This window comes from Lutjanus erythropterus, chromosome 15 (genome assembly GCF_056507025.1).
Source record: "Lutjanus erythropterus isolate fLutEry1 chromosome 15, fLutEry1.hap2, whole genome shotgun sequence".
NCBI classification, from domain to species: Eukaryota; Metazoa; Chordata; class Actinopteri; order Lutjaniformes; family Lutjanidae; genus Lutjanus; species Lutjanus erythropterus.
Genome location: NC_139331.1, coordinates 18,518,117 through 18,538,067, shown reverse-complemented (window position 1 = coordinate 18,538,067; position 19,951 = coordinate 18,518,117). Strand labels below are relative to the sequence as shown.

At 38.8% G+C, this 19,951-nt stretch overlaps 1 protein-coding gene across 1 annotated transcript in view; it reads left to right on the top strand.

Annotated features, from left to right (window-relative positions):
- Positions 1–3,521: 3,521 nt before the first annotated feature.
- Positions 3,522–19,951, top strand: part of pinx1 (PIN2 (TERF1) interacting telomerase inhibitor 1) — a 28,202-nt gene continuing 11,772 nt past the window's right edge. The window contains exons 1-6 of the mRNA XM_084737475.1: positions 3,522–3,576; positions 4,139–4,248; positions 4,380–4,472; positions 5,139–5,220; positions 6,621–6,710; positions 13,976–14,058. Coding sequence (XP_084593601.1) covers positions 3,558–3,576; positions 4,139–4,248; positions 4,380–4,472; positions 5,139–5,220; positions 6,621–6,710; positions 13,976–14,058 — 477 coding nt within the window. The 5' untranslated portion in view covers positions 3,522–3,557. The remainder of the gene's footprint in view (positions 3,577–4,138; positions 4,249–4,379; positions 4,473–5,138; positions 5,221–6,620; positions 6,711–13,975; positions 14,059–19,951) is intronic.

Here is a 19,951-nt window from a genome sequence, read left to right as displayed (position 1 = left end):
AAGCGCATGCAGATTTAGTTTGCAGCAATAAAGGAACAACTTTCCTCTGATGTCATCTTCAGGGTGAGAAGGTCAAATTTTGTTATCAAAAGGATAATGTTGTGCTCACGTTTTAGGATGCAAGTTGTGTAAACTTATGAAATCAGACAAATCGTTATCATTCCACTGATTCCTGTTGATCAGCAGCTGAAGAGACAGTCGATAGTGAAACTCCAGAGGGACATCAGGCCAAATTTCAGTGTAAAACAACATATTTTGCTAACCTATTAGCTAATGTTAGCATTCAACCACCTCTTAGCTTCCATTACTGTTTGATAGTGTTACATGGTACGATAGTGTTCCTCCATTCGCCACTAATACCATCGTTAAGTTTAAAAATGACACAGCAGTGATCGGGCTGATCTCCAACAGAAATAAATCAGCCTACAGGGCTGAGGTGCTGAACATGGTGAACTAGAGAACAACCTGTTCTTCAGTACCACAAAGTCCAAGGAGCTATATAATTAACCTCTGATGGTCATGGAGTGACGAGTACGTCCACGTGTTCACATCACATCGTCCACTGACATCACCACACTGGTCAAGACTGCACAGCTGCCAGCATCTGTAAGAACTCCCCAGACCCGTTGCCATTGTCTGATTGAACTCCATGCATCTGGAAGAGGTTAAACTTATTTTAGTTTGAAAAATAAAAGCAGATATGTCCAGTTAGAATGGTGCAGTGAGTATGGTACGTATGTTGCTGTACAGACAAGCAACGTCAAGATAAAAAATACCCCAAAACCCAATTCATGACACTAAAGTTTAGTGTAGCGTCTACACAAGTGTTCAGGACTGTCAAAATTACATGAAAACTTTATGTTCACTTATCAACACTTATCCCTTGTGAGATTAATATAATGTTTTCATATTAAGTCAATAAGTTTTGATTTTTGGGTTCATTTTACTAACATTTATAAAGCTGATATAGTCCAATTACCAGACAAATTACATCATAAAAACCAAATAAGTCAGCAGCAAAAAATCAGTTGTCACAATTTCCTTGCGTTCAAAAAAAAAAGAAAAAGTCTGAGGTTATCCTAGAGTAAATATTTGTTAGTTTTAGATGTACTCTCTGATTACAGTTTACAGTTGAGACTAGATTTGTGTCTGAAGTGATAATGCTGAAATACAGGAATGTTATAGTTTTTTATCACAATTTTTCCCTGCTATGATACAACTTTCTCAAACAATCATTAACTGTTTCTCACTCTTAAATCACCTTTTAACATTCATTTGCTAACAAATTTCACTTTAGTATTAATGTTTAAATGAATAATTCAAATGGAAAAGGAAAAAAGTTTCATTCCTGACATAATCTTGGGACTTGGGCGCCTTCCAAGGCAAACATCTCCTGAAGGTGACCCAAGTCAGCCTGTTTTGTTCATCCTGTACATGTTTTCAAAGAGCCAAGCCACAGTCATCTCATGGGACTATTTAGCATAAATAAATATTATGTCTTTTTCTGGGCCTTGGGAACACAAGAACCATGAACACTGGCCTCGAGTATATCAGGTCTAAGACTTCTGATAGGGCTGATAAATGTTCCCAGAAAGCTTAACCAATAAGTAACTCAAGGGCACGCAGCCACCAGCTGCAACCACAAGGAAGGAAGGATGAAGGAATGTGCCATTGGAGTATTTTTAAATTTTTATAACACTTGATCATTTGAAAAACTGAAAAACTTTGTCCTCCATATAACACCTTAATAGCATCTATAAATGAAACAAAAGCAACCACCCAGTAACATCACAGAAACTGCAACTGACACTATCAGTAGTCCACTAATGTGACTTCAATACCATCCTTTGTCTGACAGCTTTACCTGTCTATCAATGCTTTAGTCACTGGTTGTTTATTCACATTAGCACGTTGTCTTATTATGTTGATAATACGTTACATAACAGGAGTTCAGCATTCATGTGGAATCGGGTTGGCTAGTTGGCTAGTCTCAGCTACAGCTGCTTTTAACTGCTGCCTTCATGTGCTGCTTGAAAGTTCCTGTTTCACAGTTAAAGTGTAAAGGAGCTTATTAAAAAAAAGGGAAAAAAACGAAAAAAGTTTAGTGTCAGTATTTGGAGCTGTGTTCAAATAGGACAATAGGATGCTTGTCTACTTCTTTTTTCCCCTCAGAATTTAAAGCAGCCTCTCAGCTTTCTGTACTGTGATGTTAATGATGGATTGGCCTTCTTCTTCTTCCAGCACCAGTTCCAGTTGAAGGCTGAGGCTTTGTGAGTCACTAAAATATTATGACATTTGCAAGTATTGAAGCAAGAACATGTTATGCAAAGGTTTGTTTGAGTTGGGTACATCATAGTTTTGGGTGGAGTTTGACTAGAATATTACTGAGCTGATACCAGCTAATACCAGCTGATCACAGACACAGATATTGGTGTCACCATTCATACTTGAAGACATGCGAAATAGGATAACTGTGTATGATTTGTTGGCATGTAGCAGTAAAATAGCAGTTTGTAGCTTAGTTGCTTGCCAGGTTTGTGGGGGAACCTACAGTCAGTGAAACGTGTGAAAAACATGAAAGGCCTTGTTTAGAGTTAGTGTTTAGTTTGTCTGTTCTGGGCTGCTGTAGAAACGTGGCAGAGCAACATGGCAACATGATGGCTCATTATAAAGCCAGTGATTCCCAGACTTTTCATGGCATGCCCCCTTGCAGAAGCTGAAAAAAGTTCACACACCCACTACATCCCACAATTATTATCATTCGTTAACAATAATTAAGGCCGCAACTGATAAAAACAGGATTCAAGTTGAACTTTAGTGGAATAAAAGTAGTGTGATAGCTTCAGCAAACTCTTGTTTGTTTTCCCCCTGCATAAATCACATTCAATGAACTTTGTTTCACTCCCAGTTTGGGAACCACTGTTAGATAGCAAAAACATAACAATTCTTATTTTCAGGTGATTACACAATAATGGAAATATCTCTATGAATATTATTCCATTTCTGCAAATAGATATTATAGTCAGCATTTTAAAAAAATATTCAATCCTTGTTTCAAGGATAATATAAACTGTGGTATTTGTATTACATACATATTAACTGCATTTGTATGTCATACAGTAAATTATACATAATAAATATAAAAACTTAAATAACTGATTCAAGTGTGTACATATAAATACAAAAACAAATAAAAACTGTATACTGGTAGCATTTTATGCAGTAACCATATTGTCTTCACAGTGGTATCAGAATCAGAAGCACAGTATCAGTTGGCCTGTAGTTTAGATGTGTTGATTTGCTGCTGACTGGCCGTGTGGTTGTGGCGTCCTCTATTGGCAAAGAGAGTCACTTGCAGTGATGCAAATAAAATAACGATAATGTTACTAGTTGAATTAGTATAACAGTTAATACAGTTTTATCCATATACATTTGTCACACTAACAATATTTTATACGGATATGTTTGTGATAAACAACCAACGTGGCCACAATTTTTCTTCAGGCATTTTCTAGGCACCCTACTCCTCTTTCGTCAAGCTGTTTAAGGACCCCAGGATGTCCATGCTTGCCGAGCGTAAGTAAATTTCTTCGTGATTTTGGTGGATGTTTTCCCTTTTCTTTCAACGTATCAATATGTATTTGTGTGTTTTTGTGTCGGTAAAAAACGCCGCTACCACATGACAAGAGACTCACTTCTGAAAATGTTCAGTGTTTTGTATTAAACGTGGATGTGTTAAAGTAGCTAATATTAGCATTAGCCATAAGTACAACAGTCTGAAAACACGTGCTGTCTCTTGAAACACCTTCACTACACTAATTTGTAATCAGGCCGTTTTAGCTTGCTGTATTGTCCTCATCGATTGAGTGTTTACTTATTTAATTGTAGATTATTTTTAATAAACTTGTTGTAAGCAGTGACACATTGTTTTCTCAGTACACGTTGCCTCTGCTTCTTTTACCTTAGTATTAACAGCGGTCAGTGAGTGTTTCCTACACATTTGACCTCACACTAGAGTAAGCTATCACAGCGCCTACTAATGTATTACTTGGCTTGTCTCGATTTGAGTTGCTTGTCCTAATCGTCTATGCAATGTTTTGTTGTGTGACTGTTATGTAACGATGTGCTCTCTGTCCAGCCCGGAGGAAACAAAAGTGGTCTGTTGACCCCAGGAACAGCGCCTGGAGTAAAGATGACTCCAAATTCGGCCAGAAAATGCTGGAGCGAATGGGCTGGTCCAAGGGCAAGGTGAGTTCTCACAGACGATCTCTACTTTTTCAGGTTGGGTCAGTTGTACCACTGTGTTAAAGCGCTGGCAGTGAGTGGATGCATTGTTGATCACTGGTGACACGTGTTCTGTCTTTTCTCTTTATGTTCAGGGCCTGGGCAGAAGTGAGCAAGGCTCTACTGACCACATTAAAGTAAAAGTTAAAAACAACAACTATGGTCTTGGAGCCGACGCCAGCCATGAGGTGAGCACATTCAACACACAGCGATTTGACATTTGAAGGGAATCATTTGTTGCTCTGTTCATTTTTCAATATTTGTTTATTTTAACGCATCCTAACAGTAAATTTGTTTTGTGTTTTCCTTTAATGCATCACTCTTCTGCAGAATGCTATAATAAAACTAAAATATTGTTGTTTATAGCACAGAAGTGAAGTAAACACTGAGTATAATTTATATAAATATGTAATTTATGACAGCTTCAAGGTGTTGTAAAAGCCTGATAATACATCTTGAAAATTTTACGGGGTTTGAATATGACTTTGGTGAAGGTGAAGGGATGCTACAATCAACAGAGCAGCATATTGATTACATTACTCACAACGTGACTTGTCAATAGAGGTTTTTAATGCATGAGAACAGTGCATGTTAATGTGATGTTAGGTGGAGTATTTAAACTACCTGAACAACAATTAAACTGTGATTTGTCTTGCATTATAACTGTCATGAAGGGAGGATTTGTTTCAGGAAACTTGTAGTAGAGTGCAGTAGTTTTAGTAGGTCTAACTAATAAACCAAGAACCGAGTGTACTAATCCATATTTATCTCCAATATCACTTTTGATGATCAAGATGATTTTGTCAAACAGAAGTTTTTGGGATGAGTTGTGTTGAGATCTGCTGTGTTCACAGGACAACTGGATTGCCCACCAAGATGATTTCAATGAGCTGCTTGCTCAACTCAACAGCCACCATGGTCAAAACAACAACACTGGTATGTACAAACAGCAGCGATAAGAAGCGTTATGTGCGTACATATACTGCGCTGTTTACAGAGAGGTTGCAGGGTTTCTTCCATAGAAGTTGTTAGGAGACAGCCCAAGAGTCTTATGGTGTCTGAGCCTGGCTCGTAGTTGTGGCTAACATCTGGGCTAATGCTGCAATCCGTCGTACTTAGAACTCAGATAATATATAACCTTAGAAAAATGCAATGGAACAGTCATTCAAGTTGGAATTCCAACTGCAGGCAAGATCCATTTAGCACAAGTTTGCCAACACAAATACATCTGACATCAAATCAGTATGGCAGTCCACACACCAGCAGCAAGTGGAATTACCTTTTCTTCAGTTTTTCACTATTTTTACTAGTTTGTGGCGTGAATGTGCTGTAAAAACTTAGTAATTGCCATTCAGTTAATGTGTTTGATAGAAGTTTCCGTGAGCATATGGTACTACCCCCCTCCCCCCACCCTGGGCTGATAAATTATTTATGATGGCTGAGTTCACAGGATGAAGTGAGAGGAAATCTGTTTCTAGACTTCAGTATAAAAACAAAAACAAGTTCTTAAACACCAAAGCTCTTCATTTGGTGGACAGTACTAAAGAAATAACCCATTCTCTAAATATTTGTCACCTATGACTCAGCACCAGCACTGCAGTAATTTATAATGTATCTCATTTATGAAAATTCAGTCATTATCTACTCACCCTCATGCTCATGGAAAGTCTGGTTTAGTTTTTTAGTCCACAAAGTACTGCTGGAAATTCACAGGAAAACAGTGTTGCAGGAACTCAAATGTCAAACACATGAGGTGAAAGGTGACCAGTTGTTAAACCAAAAAACAAAGATAAAATTCCTCTATACTGCTCCTCTTGTGTAATCCAAATCATAAAGCCCCAACTTGCCAAGTTGACTTGAAACACTTCGTTTACACCATGTTCTTAGCCCACATCTTCACTGTAGATCCTGGTCACTAGTCATTGTTTGGGCAATTCTGCAATGCTGTTGATAAATTATTATTATTCCTGTGAATCTCCAGCAGTGTTTTGTGGACTAAAACAACTAAACCTTCAATCAGCATGAGGGAGAGCAGATAATGACGTTTTATTTTCATTTCTGGGTGAACTATCCCTTTAATCACCATCTAGAGCTTTCAGTGGTAACTTTCCCAACACTGTGGTGCTCTATCAAACTACACCGGTGGGTTGTTCCATCTCTTGGACAGTAGAGGGTGCTGCACTGCAACATTTAGCAGAGAAAACCTTTGGATACCGTCACTGTCATGCAGTGTACATCTTCATTATCACTGTTCTGGGAAACAAAACACATATAGTATACTGTAATATTTGAGTTGTTGTTTTTTTTTTTTCTTATATCGCCTTTATTTAATATAGAACCTCCGACAGAGGAGCAGAAAGGATTCAGCTTGGAGGAGAAGTCAAAGACGTCCAAGAAGAGGGTCCATTACATGAAGTTCACTAAAGGTGGGTTTCATCTTTTTGTTGGTGACAGTTCATTACAGCATCGGACAGAGAGCAAAGGAATAAACTGGGTGGTACTAACTGTGCAAACAGTTTTCCTTTCTCCTTCTCAACAGTTGTTACATTGATTACCTCTTTCTGTACTATCTTGTAACAAACTCACCCAGAAAGCATGCTGTTCATCACATAATAAAAATCCTCCTCTGATAATAAGCATCAGCTCAAGTGAGTGCCTTCACTCATCCTCAACCTTCAGACAAACCACAACAGACAGACAGACAGACAGACAGCCTCCTGTACCCCTGGTTGAGCCTTGGCTCTGACCACAGATGCTGATCACAGCTCTGTCAGCCTGTGCTGGGTCAGTCGGCCCGGTCAGTGCTAGGGGAGGTTATTAATAACTCTTCCTTCTACTTTCATTACTCCTTTACACGTCAGGAAGTCGAGATTTGCTGGTCAAGGCCAGGACACTGATAGGCATGAGGAGGAATTTGATGTTCGGGACCACTGGAGACCAAAATGAAAAACCACTAGCCCATATTTTACTGCTGAGACGCTTTGCTTTGAGCATAGTTCAGTGATTACAGGCTCAGTTTCTTAATAACATTGTCAGGGTGTGCAGGAATTCTCCAAGTCTTTCTGCAAGAAACTAGTGCACTTTAACACATGTTCAAATATGAACATGTGTTAAAGTCATTATTCTGTAATCGTTTTTGTTATAGAGTTCAAATGTACCTCACCAGGTCAGCGTGCATGGGAAAACAAAATATCTCGACTTTTGCCTCACCTGGAACAGCCTCTTATATTTTACGTCATTCAATAGCAACTTCCTGTTTCCTGTTTGGGGCATCTGGCATGTCCATTTACTGGCCCCCCCAAAAACAACACCTCCCAGGGGCTGTGCGACCCATTAGATGACCCTGCCAGATAAGACGTGGCCTCGGTCTGTCCCCCAGACCCGCTCACCCTGTTTTTGTGATCTTAATTTGGCAGGAGCCAGAAAAAGACCTTGTCCCTGATGGATGAGATGCACCATGTGAGGCCTCACTTAAGACATGAAGCACAGTCATTAGGGGTCTGATGATAACTCTTGTTTTTCTTATTTTCCTCCGGATGCTCTCTTTTCTGACCTCACTCTTTATACATACTTGGTTGAAGTCATGCAACTTGGAATAACTGTAAATGTTTGAGGCATCTTTGCCTCAGTTGGTGTCCCATATTCTGTTTGCTGCTTGAATTATAAATGCAACCATGACGTCACTAAATACCACTTCACATTGTTTAATGTGATGACACCGTTTACCATTTTTACTTTGAAAATAGAATTGTTCCAGTGCAGATTCCAATACTGGAAATGCCTCTCATACAGCCTACAATGCTGGATCAGGTATCAGCGAGTATGCAAGTCTTTGCATCAATCCAATAACACGCAATTTATTCGCCTCAGGACCTTACTACTTCCCAGTTTTGTACGCCATTTTTTTTAAACCTGAACCAGGCCATACAACCACAAACCAGTCCACCGACTGAGAAGCCCCCATTACAAGGGTTTATTATGCAAGTAAGTTATTTTTCAAGCGCACAGCAGCCAATTTTTGTCACTTGGGAGCTTCACGCTGTGCCCATCCATTTGACTTTTGATATGTTTTTTGACCCAGCACCCATTCAAGTGGACTTCAGGATGTGTGTCTTTTTTTTTTTTTTTAAGTGTTTTTCATACAACAATGATAGCAATCATGTCACATACTTACAGGCTTGGTAGTATACAGCTGTTGAATTTATTAGGAAGATAAAATGGTATAGGGACATTGCAATTTGGATTCATGACCAATTAAGTTACCTGCAGAATGTTATTCCAGCATTTCTTAATATCACCTAGACTCGGGTGCATCAAAACATGTATTGTAAATCCCACCAAGCGTATCTTATTGAATCACATCTATTTAAACCTCCCTATTCTCACAACTGTGTCCACTTCTTTCCCTCAAAACAACCTCATTGACCTCAGGAAGAACGCCACAAACAATACCCTTGCTTAAGAGTCATTTCGACAGCCACATTTGTCTGTCGTCAGTAAGGAAGAGTACTGAAAAGCACTACTCAAATAAAAGTACTGTTACATTTCCGAAATATTATTCGATTGCAAGTAAAACTATGGGTGCCAAACACGTATTCTTTTCGAAAACCATTTAAAGCATGAATTACCTTTTAACAGATGATGTATGTGTTATCAGTAGCTGGCTTTCAATCAAAAGGAGTTTGTGTTTCTCCAAATCTTCAGTCTAAATGACTCCCAACTCTTGTGCTGCTCTGTGTAGTGGCCATGGCCACCTCTCCAAACCTGTGAATCCTGCAAAGTCCATCCATGATTGGATAACCTTATTGGGTACAAATATGCAGATAAAAGATATGGATATTAAAGGACCGGGTTGTTCCATTTAGTGGCTTCTAGTGACAATCTTGCAGATGGCAAAAGTCTTGCCTCACTCTCCTCTTCCAAGCATGTAAGAGAACCTGTGTTAGCTGCAGAATTCACAAAGGCGACCCGCTCCCTTTGTACATATCAATGGCTCATTCTAAGGTAACAAAAACACAACAATTCTTATTTTCAGATGATTATGCACTAATGAAAACATACTTATGAATACTGTATTCCATTTATACCATATTCTGTCAATAAATCTTAGATACGATTCAAATTGTAGGCCTACACAGCAGTGAATTAAGTTCACTATTTTCAAAGTAAGTAGGTACCAAAGTGTAATGCATATTTAAGAGTAAAATTACAGACTTGAAATACTCACAAAAGTACAAGTACCCAAGAAAAAGACATAAGTACAATAACTTGAGTAGCTGTAATTCATTACTTCCCTGGCTGTCTTTCACCTTGAACTTGAACCTCTTTTATTGTCTTTGCATTAGGATACACTTGTACCCAAACCTGCCGTCAACTTATAAAGTCTGATCCTGCAGGACTTTACGTTCTAATCCATTTTGAGGAGATCCTCCCATTATCACCACCAGCTGTTTATAAATGTCAGGGATTGTAAAGAGCAGGTGGCACCTGACACTGCTGCTGCTTGCTTTTATGAAGATCTGTGACAGCCACTTTTTCAGCAGCTTTATTTTCCCAGAGGGAGGCAGTTTAGCAGACACGCAGATATAGATACAGAATATTTTCACTGGAATTCAATCCTAAGACATTACATGACAGTTTGTAGCAGACCTGTCAATTCAGCTGTCTTTGGCAACATGACACCACTTTAAGTTGTTTCTTCTGAAAGAGGCTGCAACCGTCGTCATGCAACAGAAGGCACGCTAGCACGACTTGTTTGTCCATAAGCAACTCGTAACTGCATCAGAAACTTGAGAGTTGAGTGCTCCGCCTGACTTGAGTGGTCTGACAGGCGTAAACTTTCGGTGCACTTTGACCGTGAAGCTGTTGGTTTTGGGATATTTAAATGTTGTCAGTCTCTCACAATCAATTATTTTAATCTTCTTCCATCTGTTGGCTTTGCCTTCCTGCATCCAGCTTGTGGTCTGGATTGGCATGAGCAACCAAGGAGTTACCTGGCAACGTATAACCTGCCACGCCTGTTTGCATGCTTCCACCGACTGCCCCGATGCCGCCTGCACTCCCTGTGAAGCTGTTGCCAAGTTAAGGCTTGGTAATAGATTTAGTGTCACTAAGCAGGTTACATGAGAGGTTGAGAAAGTCAGGAACTGTTCTCATAGTTCTGAGATCATCTGTGAGCAGACAGAGGTCAACAGTTGAATCTACCTGATTTCATGTCCAGTCAGACTTTAAAACTAAATTGTTTGCTTCGTCTCTAGCTGGCCCAGTTTCATTTAGTCATTCAATGCATGGTGCTCCAGCGATGACGTATATTTGTCGGTCAACCCAGAAGTCTTTGATAATTACTAGTTAATAGTAGACCATGAGCTACCTATGACTTCAGCTTCACCACCACTAAGTGACTAGTGTTGAGTGTAATGATGTGTAATGTCCACGACTATGTTTGTAGTCTCATTTTGCCACTTTTTAGCAACATTGATGGTAGAATAACTGGACGGAGCTTCCGGGTCTGAAAAGTTAAGCTGATGCAGAAGTGCCATAAAACCTGCATTCTTTATAATAACCAGCAGCAGGTGACTCTGCTGGCTGCAAAAACAGTCTGATTGCATGGAGTCTTATGAGAAAATAACCCTACAGTTTACTAATGAGTCTTTTCATATACAGTATGATCATGTTCATTTTGTAAATTATGGTTCCTTTTGTAGTAAAAGAGACAATAAAGCAGGGTTTGCTTTGGCACGGCGCCACCGTGTGATTGACAAGTCACTCTCAGTGAATCCGTCCAGTGCAACACACGAGGCTCAGAAAACTCGGATTAAACTGTCAAACTACACAGCACTGATCAAATATGGATCAGAATTCTGTTACTGCATCGCCTGTTTGTCACTTAAAATGTTTCCAGTGACATATTTTGGTGTACTAATACCAGAAAGATTAGCGGCCAAGCTGACAGCCGTTATTCCCCGCTGAACAGAGGAGTTAAAAACAAGCACTGCCCAGTTACGCCCCGTACGCCATCCACCAGCTCCATACTCTCGTCTGTATTGTAAACGCATTAGTTGCAAAAAACAAAATGGCGAACCCCATAATGCCAAATTGCAGCTTCAGAATGGTAGTCCACAAGACGCATAAATGCTTCAAAATTCATGAGTGGCTTATTTACTGATGTATTTTATGTCGTAGAACTAAATGTTAAAATCTGTCTAGCATGTAATAACTGCAGACTTTTTTAATTTAAAGAGTTTTGTTTAAATGGCTGAACTTGATTTAGAGACAATGGAACTGGAGGTAAAAAAATATTTTAATACATTTTTGGGTTTTGGGATTCATTTCTGCAGCACTCTGTCGGTTGACTGGTTAATTGCCCTTGATAATTAAATCTGTAAAAATCGCTGCAAAAAAATGTTGTGGCCACAGTAGCATCTGAGAACCTTCCAGACATCTCCCTCTCAGTCTTACTCCGCAGGGCTCCTCTTTACTCTCTCCTGCTTTTTTATTGATATCCTGTTTGGGCTGGTTCCCTCACTGCCAGCACTGAGGATTGATGGCCTTTGTTTGTGGGGAAAGGCACCAAAAATCTCCGCTGCTTAGGTCTGGGGGCCCACAGCATAAACCAGTAACCCAGTTTTAATTGCTGCCTCCATCTATCACCTGTCACAGCAGCAAGGGTGGTTGATGCAGAATTTAACAGCAGCTCTCCATCCGTTGCTCTCTGTGGTTGACCTTATCGCATGCTTTAGGCTTTTAACAAAACAAAATTTTGCTTTTCATTTGCGAAATCATGACAGACCATATAAACTGCAGTATATTATCCAACTGAAGAGTATTACGTTGTGTTCATTTGTTCCCCTGGAAACATCACATCTACTTCCACATTGACGAACGAACACCATCAGTCTTAGGCTTGATTGCACCAACAAGGATTCATTTTTAAAGACTAAATCATGGATTAACTTTATGTTGCACCAAAATTTAAAACTAGCTTAAAAGAAAGAAAGATTCAACCTCTCTTTAAACCTTAGTGTAGGTATAATCTAAACAGAAACTAAATATAATTCTGTTGCAGCAAAACACTGACTTAAAAAGTGGTCCAGTATTAACTTTAAACTTAGACTTAACTTGTAAGATAGCTGCCTTTTTTGGGATGGATTGAGAAAAATAAAAATATCAAGGAAGTTAAGGGACAAACCCAATTTTATGATGTCTCTTCCATACTGGTCCATTCATTTGACCAACAAGAGGAGAAATTAGAGCTTCTCTGCTGAGCCACCATGAGTTGGCTAACTAGACTAACTTTTTGCTTCCTCTCAGGCAAAGTAACGTTTAGTTAACTTTTTAGCAGTCTAGCTAACAGTGTAACACTTGAACTTTTTAGTTCAGTTTTATTTTAAATGTGGATTTACTCTGATTAAAACGTATCATGGATTAAATTAATCTTTGTTGGTACAACGCAGACTAACTTAGTCATTTTAAAATTTAGTGATTCATCAGATTTGTGTATCTCCTTGTAGAGCCTCGGTGACTGTCGGTCTGGTTTGACTAGTTATCTGTGCTTTCAGTTGTTGCTATTTCAACCGTGTCTATGGAAACCAGCGTGTGTTCACTAACACTTTCCACTGCACGTTTCCAGGGCCCAGGCTTCATCCTGCGTACTGGCATTCGGCCACCTTCTGAGCGTTTATGGGAAAAGTAGGGTTAAGCTCCTTTTTTTATCAGAACACTGTTATTTGCACTTTCACCTGAAAGCCTGAGAAGTTTGACAGGTACTTCCCCATCCAAACAGCAGAAAGGTCAGATTGGGCATAATTTTATGTTTGACCTGAGTTCATTAGATGACAAACACCCCCGCCCCCCCCCACCCTGTCCTCATTTATTTTAGTTTTCAACATACTTTCTTGGTTTTACTTCTTAGACGTGCATGTGCAGCGACTTTCAAAGCCAAGAGAAGGGGGAGATAGAGGTTTAAAAGCAATAAATAACCAAATGTTATCAGAGCCCCGCTGAAGGAAGAGGATGCAGCTGTACGAACAGGACCCGGGCTTGAGACAGACGACCGTGTGCTTCAGGAGTCTTTGAGGCCCAGCTTGAAAATGGGAATCCGGAGGCGTGGCGTGGCAGACCTCGTTGTTGGTTTATTTTTCTTTGCCGTTTTATCCCCGCAGCAAGAAGCAAACCATGCAAACCACCTCCTACCTTCTAACCTCAACACACACTTATACAGACACACAATCATACTTGTGCTTTCAACTGCAACCATTGCTGTTTTGCATTGTAGATTTATTTTTATTATTTTATTTTTTTATTTATTTATTGTTGGTAGGAGGGTTTGTGTTGTGAAAAATGGGACTATGAATTTATGTGGTACACTAAGTATAAACCCACTAGTGTATGCCAGCAATAATTTTTTGTTTTGTTGATTGACAATTTGTTTCATTTTATCCTGCTGTTTTAAATTTTCATTGTTTAGGGCTGAGTAATATATCTATTATTAATAATGTGATATGAGGCCAGATATTCTCAGTCTTAGATTGTGGATATTGTTATGTTGTAATATGGCATAAGTGTTGCCTTTTCCTGATTCTAAAGGCTGAATCATATCATGAAAAATCGCGTTTGTACTATTTGAGAATTCATGGTGTTTTAATTTAGAGTCTAAGTGTTTTTTTGATTCGTTTTTTTTTCCCCCTTTCAGGAAAGGATCTGTCCTCCCGTACTGAAACAGACCTTAACTGCATCTTTGGGAAGAGAGCAAGAGCTGCCAAAGACCAAGATCAGGTAAGAGACACCAGGATTATTTCCATTATGCACAGTTAGAAAAGACAATCCTCTCTTGCGTCATGCAGCAATTAAAATTTTCCAAATTTCCGTCTAAAAATACCATGGACTGTTCGATTAACCTGCTTACAACTTGGTAAATAAAATTTGTTTTTGCTGGGTTTATGAAACAGCATACACATGTAAAACTTTGCCACATATTTTCTCAAAAATGTAAACCTCCAAAAAGACACATTCAATCTAACATGGAACCTTGACACACAGAACACAATCTATTAAGCAAACCATAAAGAGCACATAAAACAAATAAATTTATTTCCATAGTTCTAAAGTGTGTTGAAGTGTTTTTTGAGGGATCTTTTAAAGTTTATGATGAGATGTCTCTATGACGTTCTTGTGTCATAGTTATGTTCAAACTAGGAAATAAGATCAATGATTAATACCAGAATTTTAAACTTCCATACAATGCTAGTATGAAAAAATGGCATTATACCTCTTTTAGTGCCATTGCAAAAAACAAATGTGGTATTGAAAAAGTACTGAAGTATTAATACAACCTTAATCTCCTGTTACAAAAGATCTGTAGTCCGAGGTGTAACTAGTTAAACAAAGAGGGCAGGCCTGTGATCTTTCTTAACACAGTCAATGTCAAGTGTGCACTGGGGGAGGAGGTGGTGTACCTCTGGCCAGGTGGCTCCAGCTTATCTGCCTCTGTCTTGGTAATTAAGGATGACCACTGGTGCTGATGCCTCCATCAGCTGCTGTGGTATCATGTGGTCCTTCTACTTCTACAGGCCCCATCTCCTGAGCAGCCCGTGGCCCTAGATTAGCCATGTCACAGCGTGCGGCTTTAACACCGCCAACAGGCCACTGATGGCGGCAAGAGCACCTAAATCCAGTTAAAGGATTTGCACTCTTACCCCCTGCTCCTCTCTTTGCACTTCCTCTCTTCTCTGCCTCTGTCTTGGAGCGCTCACATCAGGTAGTTATAACGCCAGCAGGCATTATTAAAGGCAAATCAAAATTGGGGTGAGGTGTGCAGAAATCTGAAATGATGACGCTTGCAAAAAAAAAAGTTCTGCTTTTTGCTCTTGGCGTTGGTGGTTGGTCACTTCAAACGTCACTTTGCCATTTGGCGTTCTGCTGGCTGCTGATGCTTTTGAAATGTAGCTTACAGGCTGAGACAGGTGCGACTTGCATTTCAGGCCTAGCAAGTTCCTTTGGCTTACCTATCAAAAACAAAACCTTAGTTATGGTTAAAGTAATGTGCATTTGGTCTCTTCCAGTTGTTATGCTCTTTTAAATTAGAAATGGACTGTGTTGGAATTAGTGATGCACAATTAAACGAAATATCAAAATCTCAATATGGTATAAGTGTAATATCTTCAACACAGCTGCAGTTTTTTGTGTCATAAAACACATTATGAAGTACTGCAGTGCTGCAGAAATGTTCTGGCTTACAAATCCTGTTCTTTAAATACATTTTGCTGGTATAGTCCCCAACAAATGCCACGTCATCATGATTTAATCAGTTGTTTTCAGTGAAAATGAAAACTGTGATGCAAAAATGATCATTTCCACTATCTGTGAGTCATAATAGCAGTATCTCAAAAATAATTTCAATGGTTTTTTTTACCATATCTTGCAGCCCTACTTTGAATTTAAAAAAGTGCTTGAGTTATCATTATTATCAGAAATTAATGAAGTAGCTGCTAATGAAACTTACTCTGTACTAAAGGGATAATTGAGCTTATTTACAATAATAATTATAATAAAAATAATTTACAGGGATTGTAATTGAGTTACACCACCCAATACCTGTTTCGCTTGAAAATACTGGCAAATAAAATCATCACATGGAAATCATAATAATCCCTCCAGTGAGACATTTTTAGATGTTTAGTGTTTTTGATGTTTGCATATCCATTAACTGTAGGATTATTATTATTATAAAGATATGAGAAGTGACACAAACAGACACAGGACTTCTATGTATTTTATTGTGAATTAATGAGTCTTTTAAAGGAGAAATCTGTAATATATTTACTGTAGTAAAACATAAAATTACCATCATATCTCACCAGAGATTCAGAAGCAAGCTAAGTTGAAATACTCGCTTCTCTAACGACAGCGGTTCAGCCACTGTGTCCCCCTTTGAAATGTTTTATTCTGGCCTGTAACTTCTGTTACTGTTCATCTCACCGTGGAGTTCAAACCAGTACTGAATGTTCACTGAATGTCTGTTTATGAGTCGTAAGAAATCGTTAATAGGAGTAGATTTTCATAGCAATTCATTTGAGCAGTCTGTTAATGGAGTCTGGCAGGCAGTAAGACCAGTCCAGGGTGTGTATTTTCAGAGCAGTGGGCTTTTATTTTCAGGATAACGGGCTTAGCTTTACATCGACAGAAAACTTGAACTACAGTACTTACTTTTGAATGTGCAATTGTGGCATATTGCTCCTTTAATAAACTGGTATTTTTGGTGTCACAAGTTCTGCTGACCCCACACAGAACCAGAAGGACAATGACAAATGTCGCTTTTGGACTCGGAGACACAAAAAAGCCTCTTGCTGGCTTCCTCTGTTTATCTCAAGCATTTAGCTTGAAGAAATTGGCATCTTAAAATCCATAAATTGCACGAGAAAAACCTTCTCTATTCCCCTGCAGGTGCCGAGCCATAACATCACAATGGCTTCTGCTCCCCAGCTGATTAACATTGGAAATGCAAGCAATACACACCATCATTTTCTCCCTAATCGTTTGGTTATGGGTTGTTATTTTTCAGCCAGGAGGGACACCATTGACCATATCGAAAACACTGAACACAATTACAATGGCATCCCAAGAGGCCTTGTGTTGAAGCCCAGCAACATCTGAGGTTGCTGGGAAGAGGTAAAGAGGGTGATGGACCAATCAAGCTTGAGGCATTGTGCAGGATCTCCTGTGAGTGTGTCTTTGACACTGCCAGTGACCCTTGTCGCTCCCTGATCTGTGCTTACAGTGCTGTAAATACTCTACAATATACAATCCCACTTCCAAAAGTGTTGGGACTCTGTGTAAAATGTAAATAAAAACAGACTGCAATGATTTGCAAATCCTTTCTGGCTTGCATTTGATCGAATATGGTACAAAGACAAGATATTTAATGTTCAAACTGACAGTCTTTATTGTTTTTTGTAAATACACACTCATGTCTGCACCACCTTTCAAAAAATGTGAAAGTGGTGGAATGCTCAAAAAAAGAAAACACCTCTTTGACACACTCAAAAGGTAAACTGTCATTCACAAGCATGGATGGGCCAAGGTTCATGTTGTGGAAAACTACGTGGGCAACTAATCCAACAGTTTAAGATTTTTTTTCACCATCTGCAGTCCATATCATGAAAGGATTCAGAGAATCTGGAGAAATTTCTTGAATGCCTGTGACCTTTGACCCCTCAGGTGGCACTGCATTTAAATACTGCATAAAAGACTGTTTTCAGAAATCATAGTGTCCACCAGGCTAAAGAGGAAAAGGACCATCCAGATTGTTACCTGTGCTAACTTGAAAAGCCACCATCTGTGATGGTATGGCGGTGTGTTAGTGTCCATGGCATCATGGCCTCACTGATGCTAAAAGGTACACACAGACACACAGGAGTAACATATGCTGCCATCTAGACTGCAGTGTTCCTGATTATTAGAGGAAATGCCAACACACATTCTGCTCATACTAATAAAATAGTGCAGGTGCTAAACTGACCTGCCTGCACTCGGGACTGTTGAGCACCTGAAGTTGCATATCAAGCAAGAATGAGAAAGTTTTTTACTTTCAAAACAAACTTACTGTCCTCAGTCCCCAAACACTTTAAGTGTTCTTAAAGGAAAAGATCACAGTGGTAAAAATCAACTTTTTTTTATGTGATGCCTGCATCAACTTCACAATGAGTGTATATTTACAAAAAACAATAAAATTAATCAGTTTGAACATTGGATATCTTCTTTTGAAACGTATTTGGTTAAATATAGGTCAAAGTTTTTGCAAATCATTGCATTCTGTTTTTATTTAGGATTAATACAACATCTGAACTGTTTTGGAAATAGGTTTGTACACACACATAATCTCAATACCCCAAAGAGTTGCATTCTGAAGCAGTGACTATATCAGCCTTAGCGGCAGAGATTATTTGTGGGGGTTAGCGTATGCTGCCACCAGTCGCATTATCACATATCTGCATCCTGACAAGGTGAGGTCAGAGAGACTCTACCAAATCTGGATCGGCTTCTCCAGAACTGCCCTCTTTCCCGCTCGTGAATCTTCCAGCACTTCACCCACCACCCACTGCTGTCTCTCCAGCCTCCCTTCCACCAGACCCCCACTGCTGGGGTTTTCCTTCCTCCCGCAGTGATGTGCTTCCTGCTCGCCTCTTATCGCTGCTCACAACGCTCCCTGAAACGCAGACAGGCAGACACACACATACACACGTATACACACACATTCAGCTGTCCCACATGCCTCTTTTCATCAAAGGCAGCACTGGATGTGTTGAAAAGAACATATGAGCACATGGGACAGATTGACTCCTTCAGAGTAATTGGTTGTATACAGGTAGCCATAAACTCTCATCCATTACTGTATTTCACATGAACTAGTGCTCTTATTATTAAGATCTTTGTTTGTTATCACATTAAATTGAATATCTCTGGGTTCTCGACTGACAAAACAAGACATTCAAAGACTTTTAAGGTCATTTTTCATTATTTTCTGACATTTTATAGACCTTGCAGCTCTAGACAAAGATTAGACTATGTTGTTGTTTGATAGTGGCTAATAAAAAAAAGGCAGTTTGTACAGGGGCAAGTAAAAATTGTCTTCTGACCCACTTGCCCAACTAGGCAAGTGAAAAATTAATGTTGAACTCTGCAATACTTGAGACACATTTCAGATGGTATTCAAAGAGTTTTGGGGTTCAATAATCAGCCCTACTTAAAAATGAAAGATTGAGTGTTGAGTACTAAACCATTTAAATAAATCCTTATCAGTCAATCTGTTGATTATTTTCACAATTACCTGATTAATTGTTTAGTCTATAAAATGTAAAAAAAAAACAAAAAAAAAAACTGTCCAACTAACAGTCCAAAACCCAAAGACTCTTCATTTGCTGGAAATGAAGAGAAGCAGCACATCCCCACATTTAAGAGACTTTCTCAAATACATACTGATTTTCTTTGTACTTATCAATTAATCGATTAATTGTTGCAACTCTAAGTTTAAGTCCTTCCTTCCTCGGGAGGCATGACAAGTTTGGTCTTTTGTTTTTGATGATGACATCTTCAAATGTCTTATTTTTTTGAATTTATGCATTGACAGAGCAGTGAGACGTGCTCTGCCCTTTGTGTGTACATAAATTGAAAGGATAAAAAAATTGAAACTGAATTCACATATTTATCACAATGTCAACAAAAACCGAACATTATAAACTTTGTAAAGATTTATTGAATTGCTATATATTGTACAGGTGTGCCTAATAAAGAGGCCACTGAATGTACATACCAGAATTATGATGTTTATTACCCTTGTGCAAAATTACTTGCTAAGTCCAAACCATTATTAACCGGCTAGGGTTGCAAATTTTGTGCATTTTAGTTAACCAATAGTTTAAAATGCTAACAGTTGATTAATAATGACTAAAATATAAAATGCATGTCTTTTTGGCCTTTTTTTATATATTTTTTTGTTTTGTTTGTTTTTATTTAAAGTTTCCTTATTCAAATGCTCCGCCAGACAAAACAAAAGTTAAATTAAGTGCAATTATTGCTGTTTCCAGACTATCCATTAATAATCTATTAATACATTTTAGTCAGTTTATTTCCTAACAGTGGTTCATCAGTTAGTGATTAATCATTTACATCC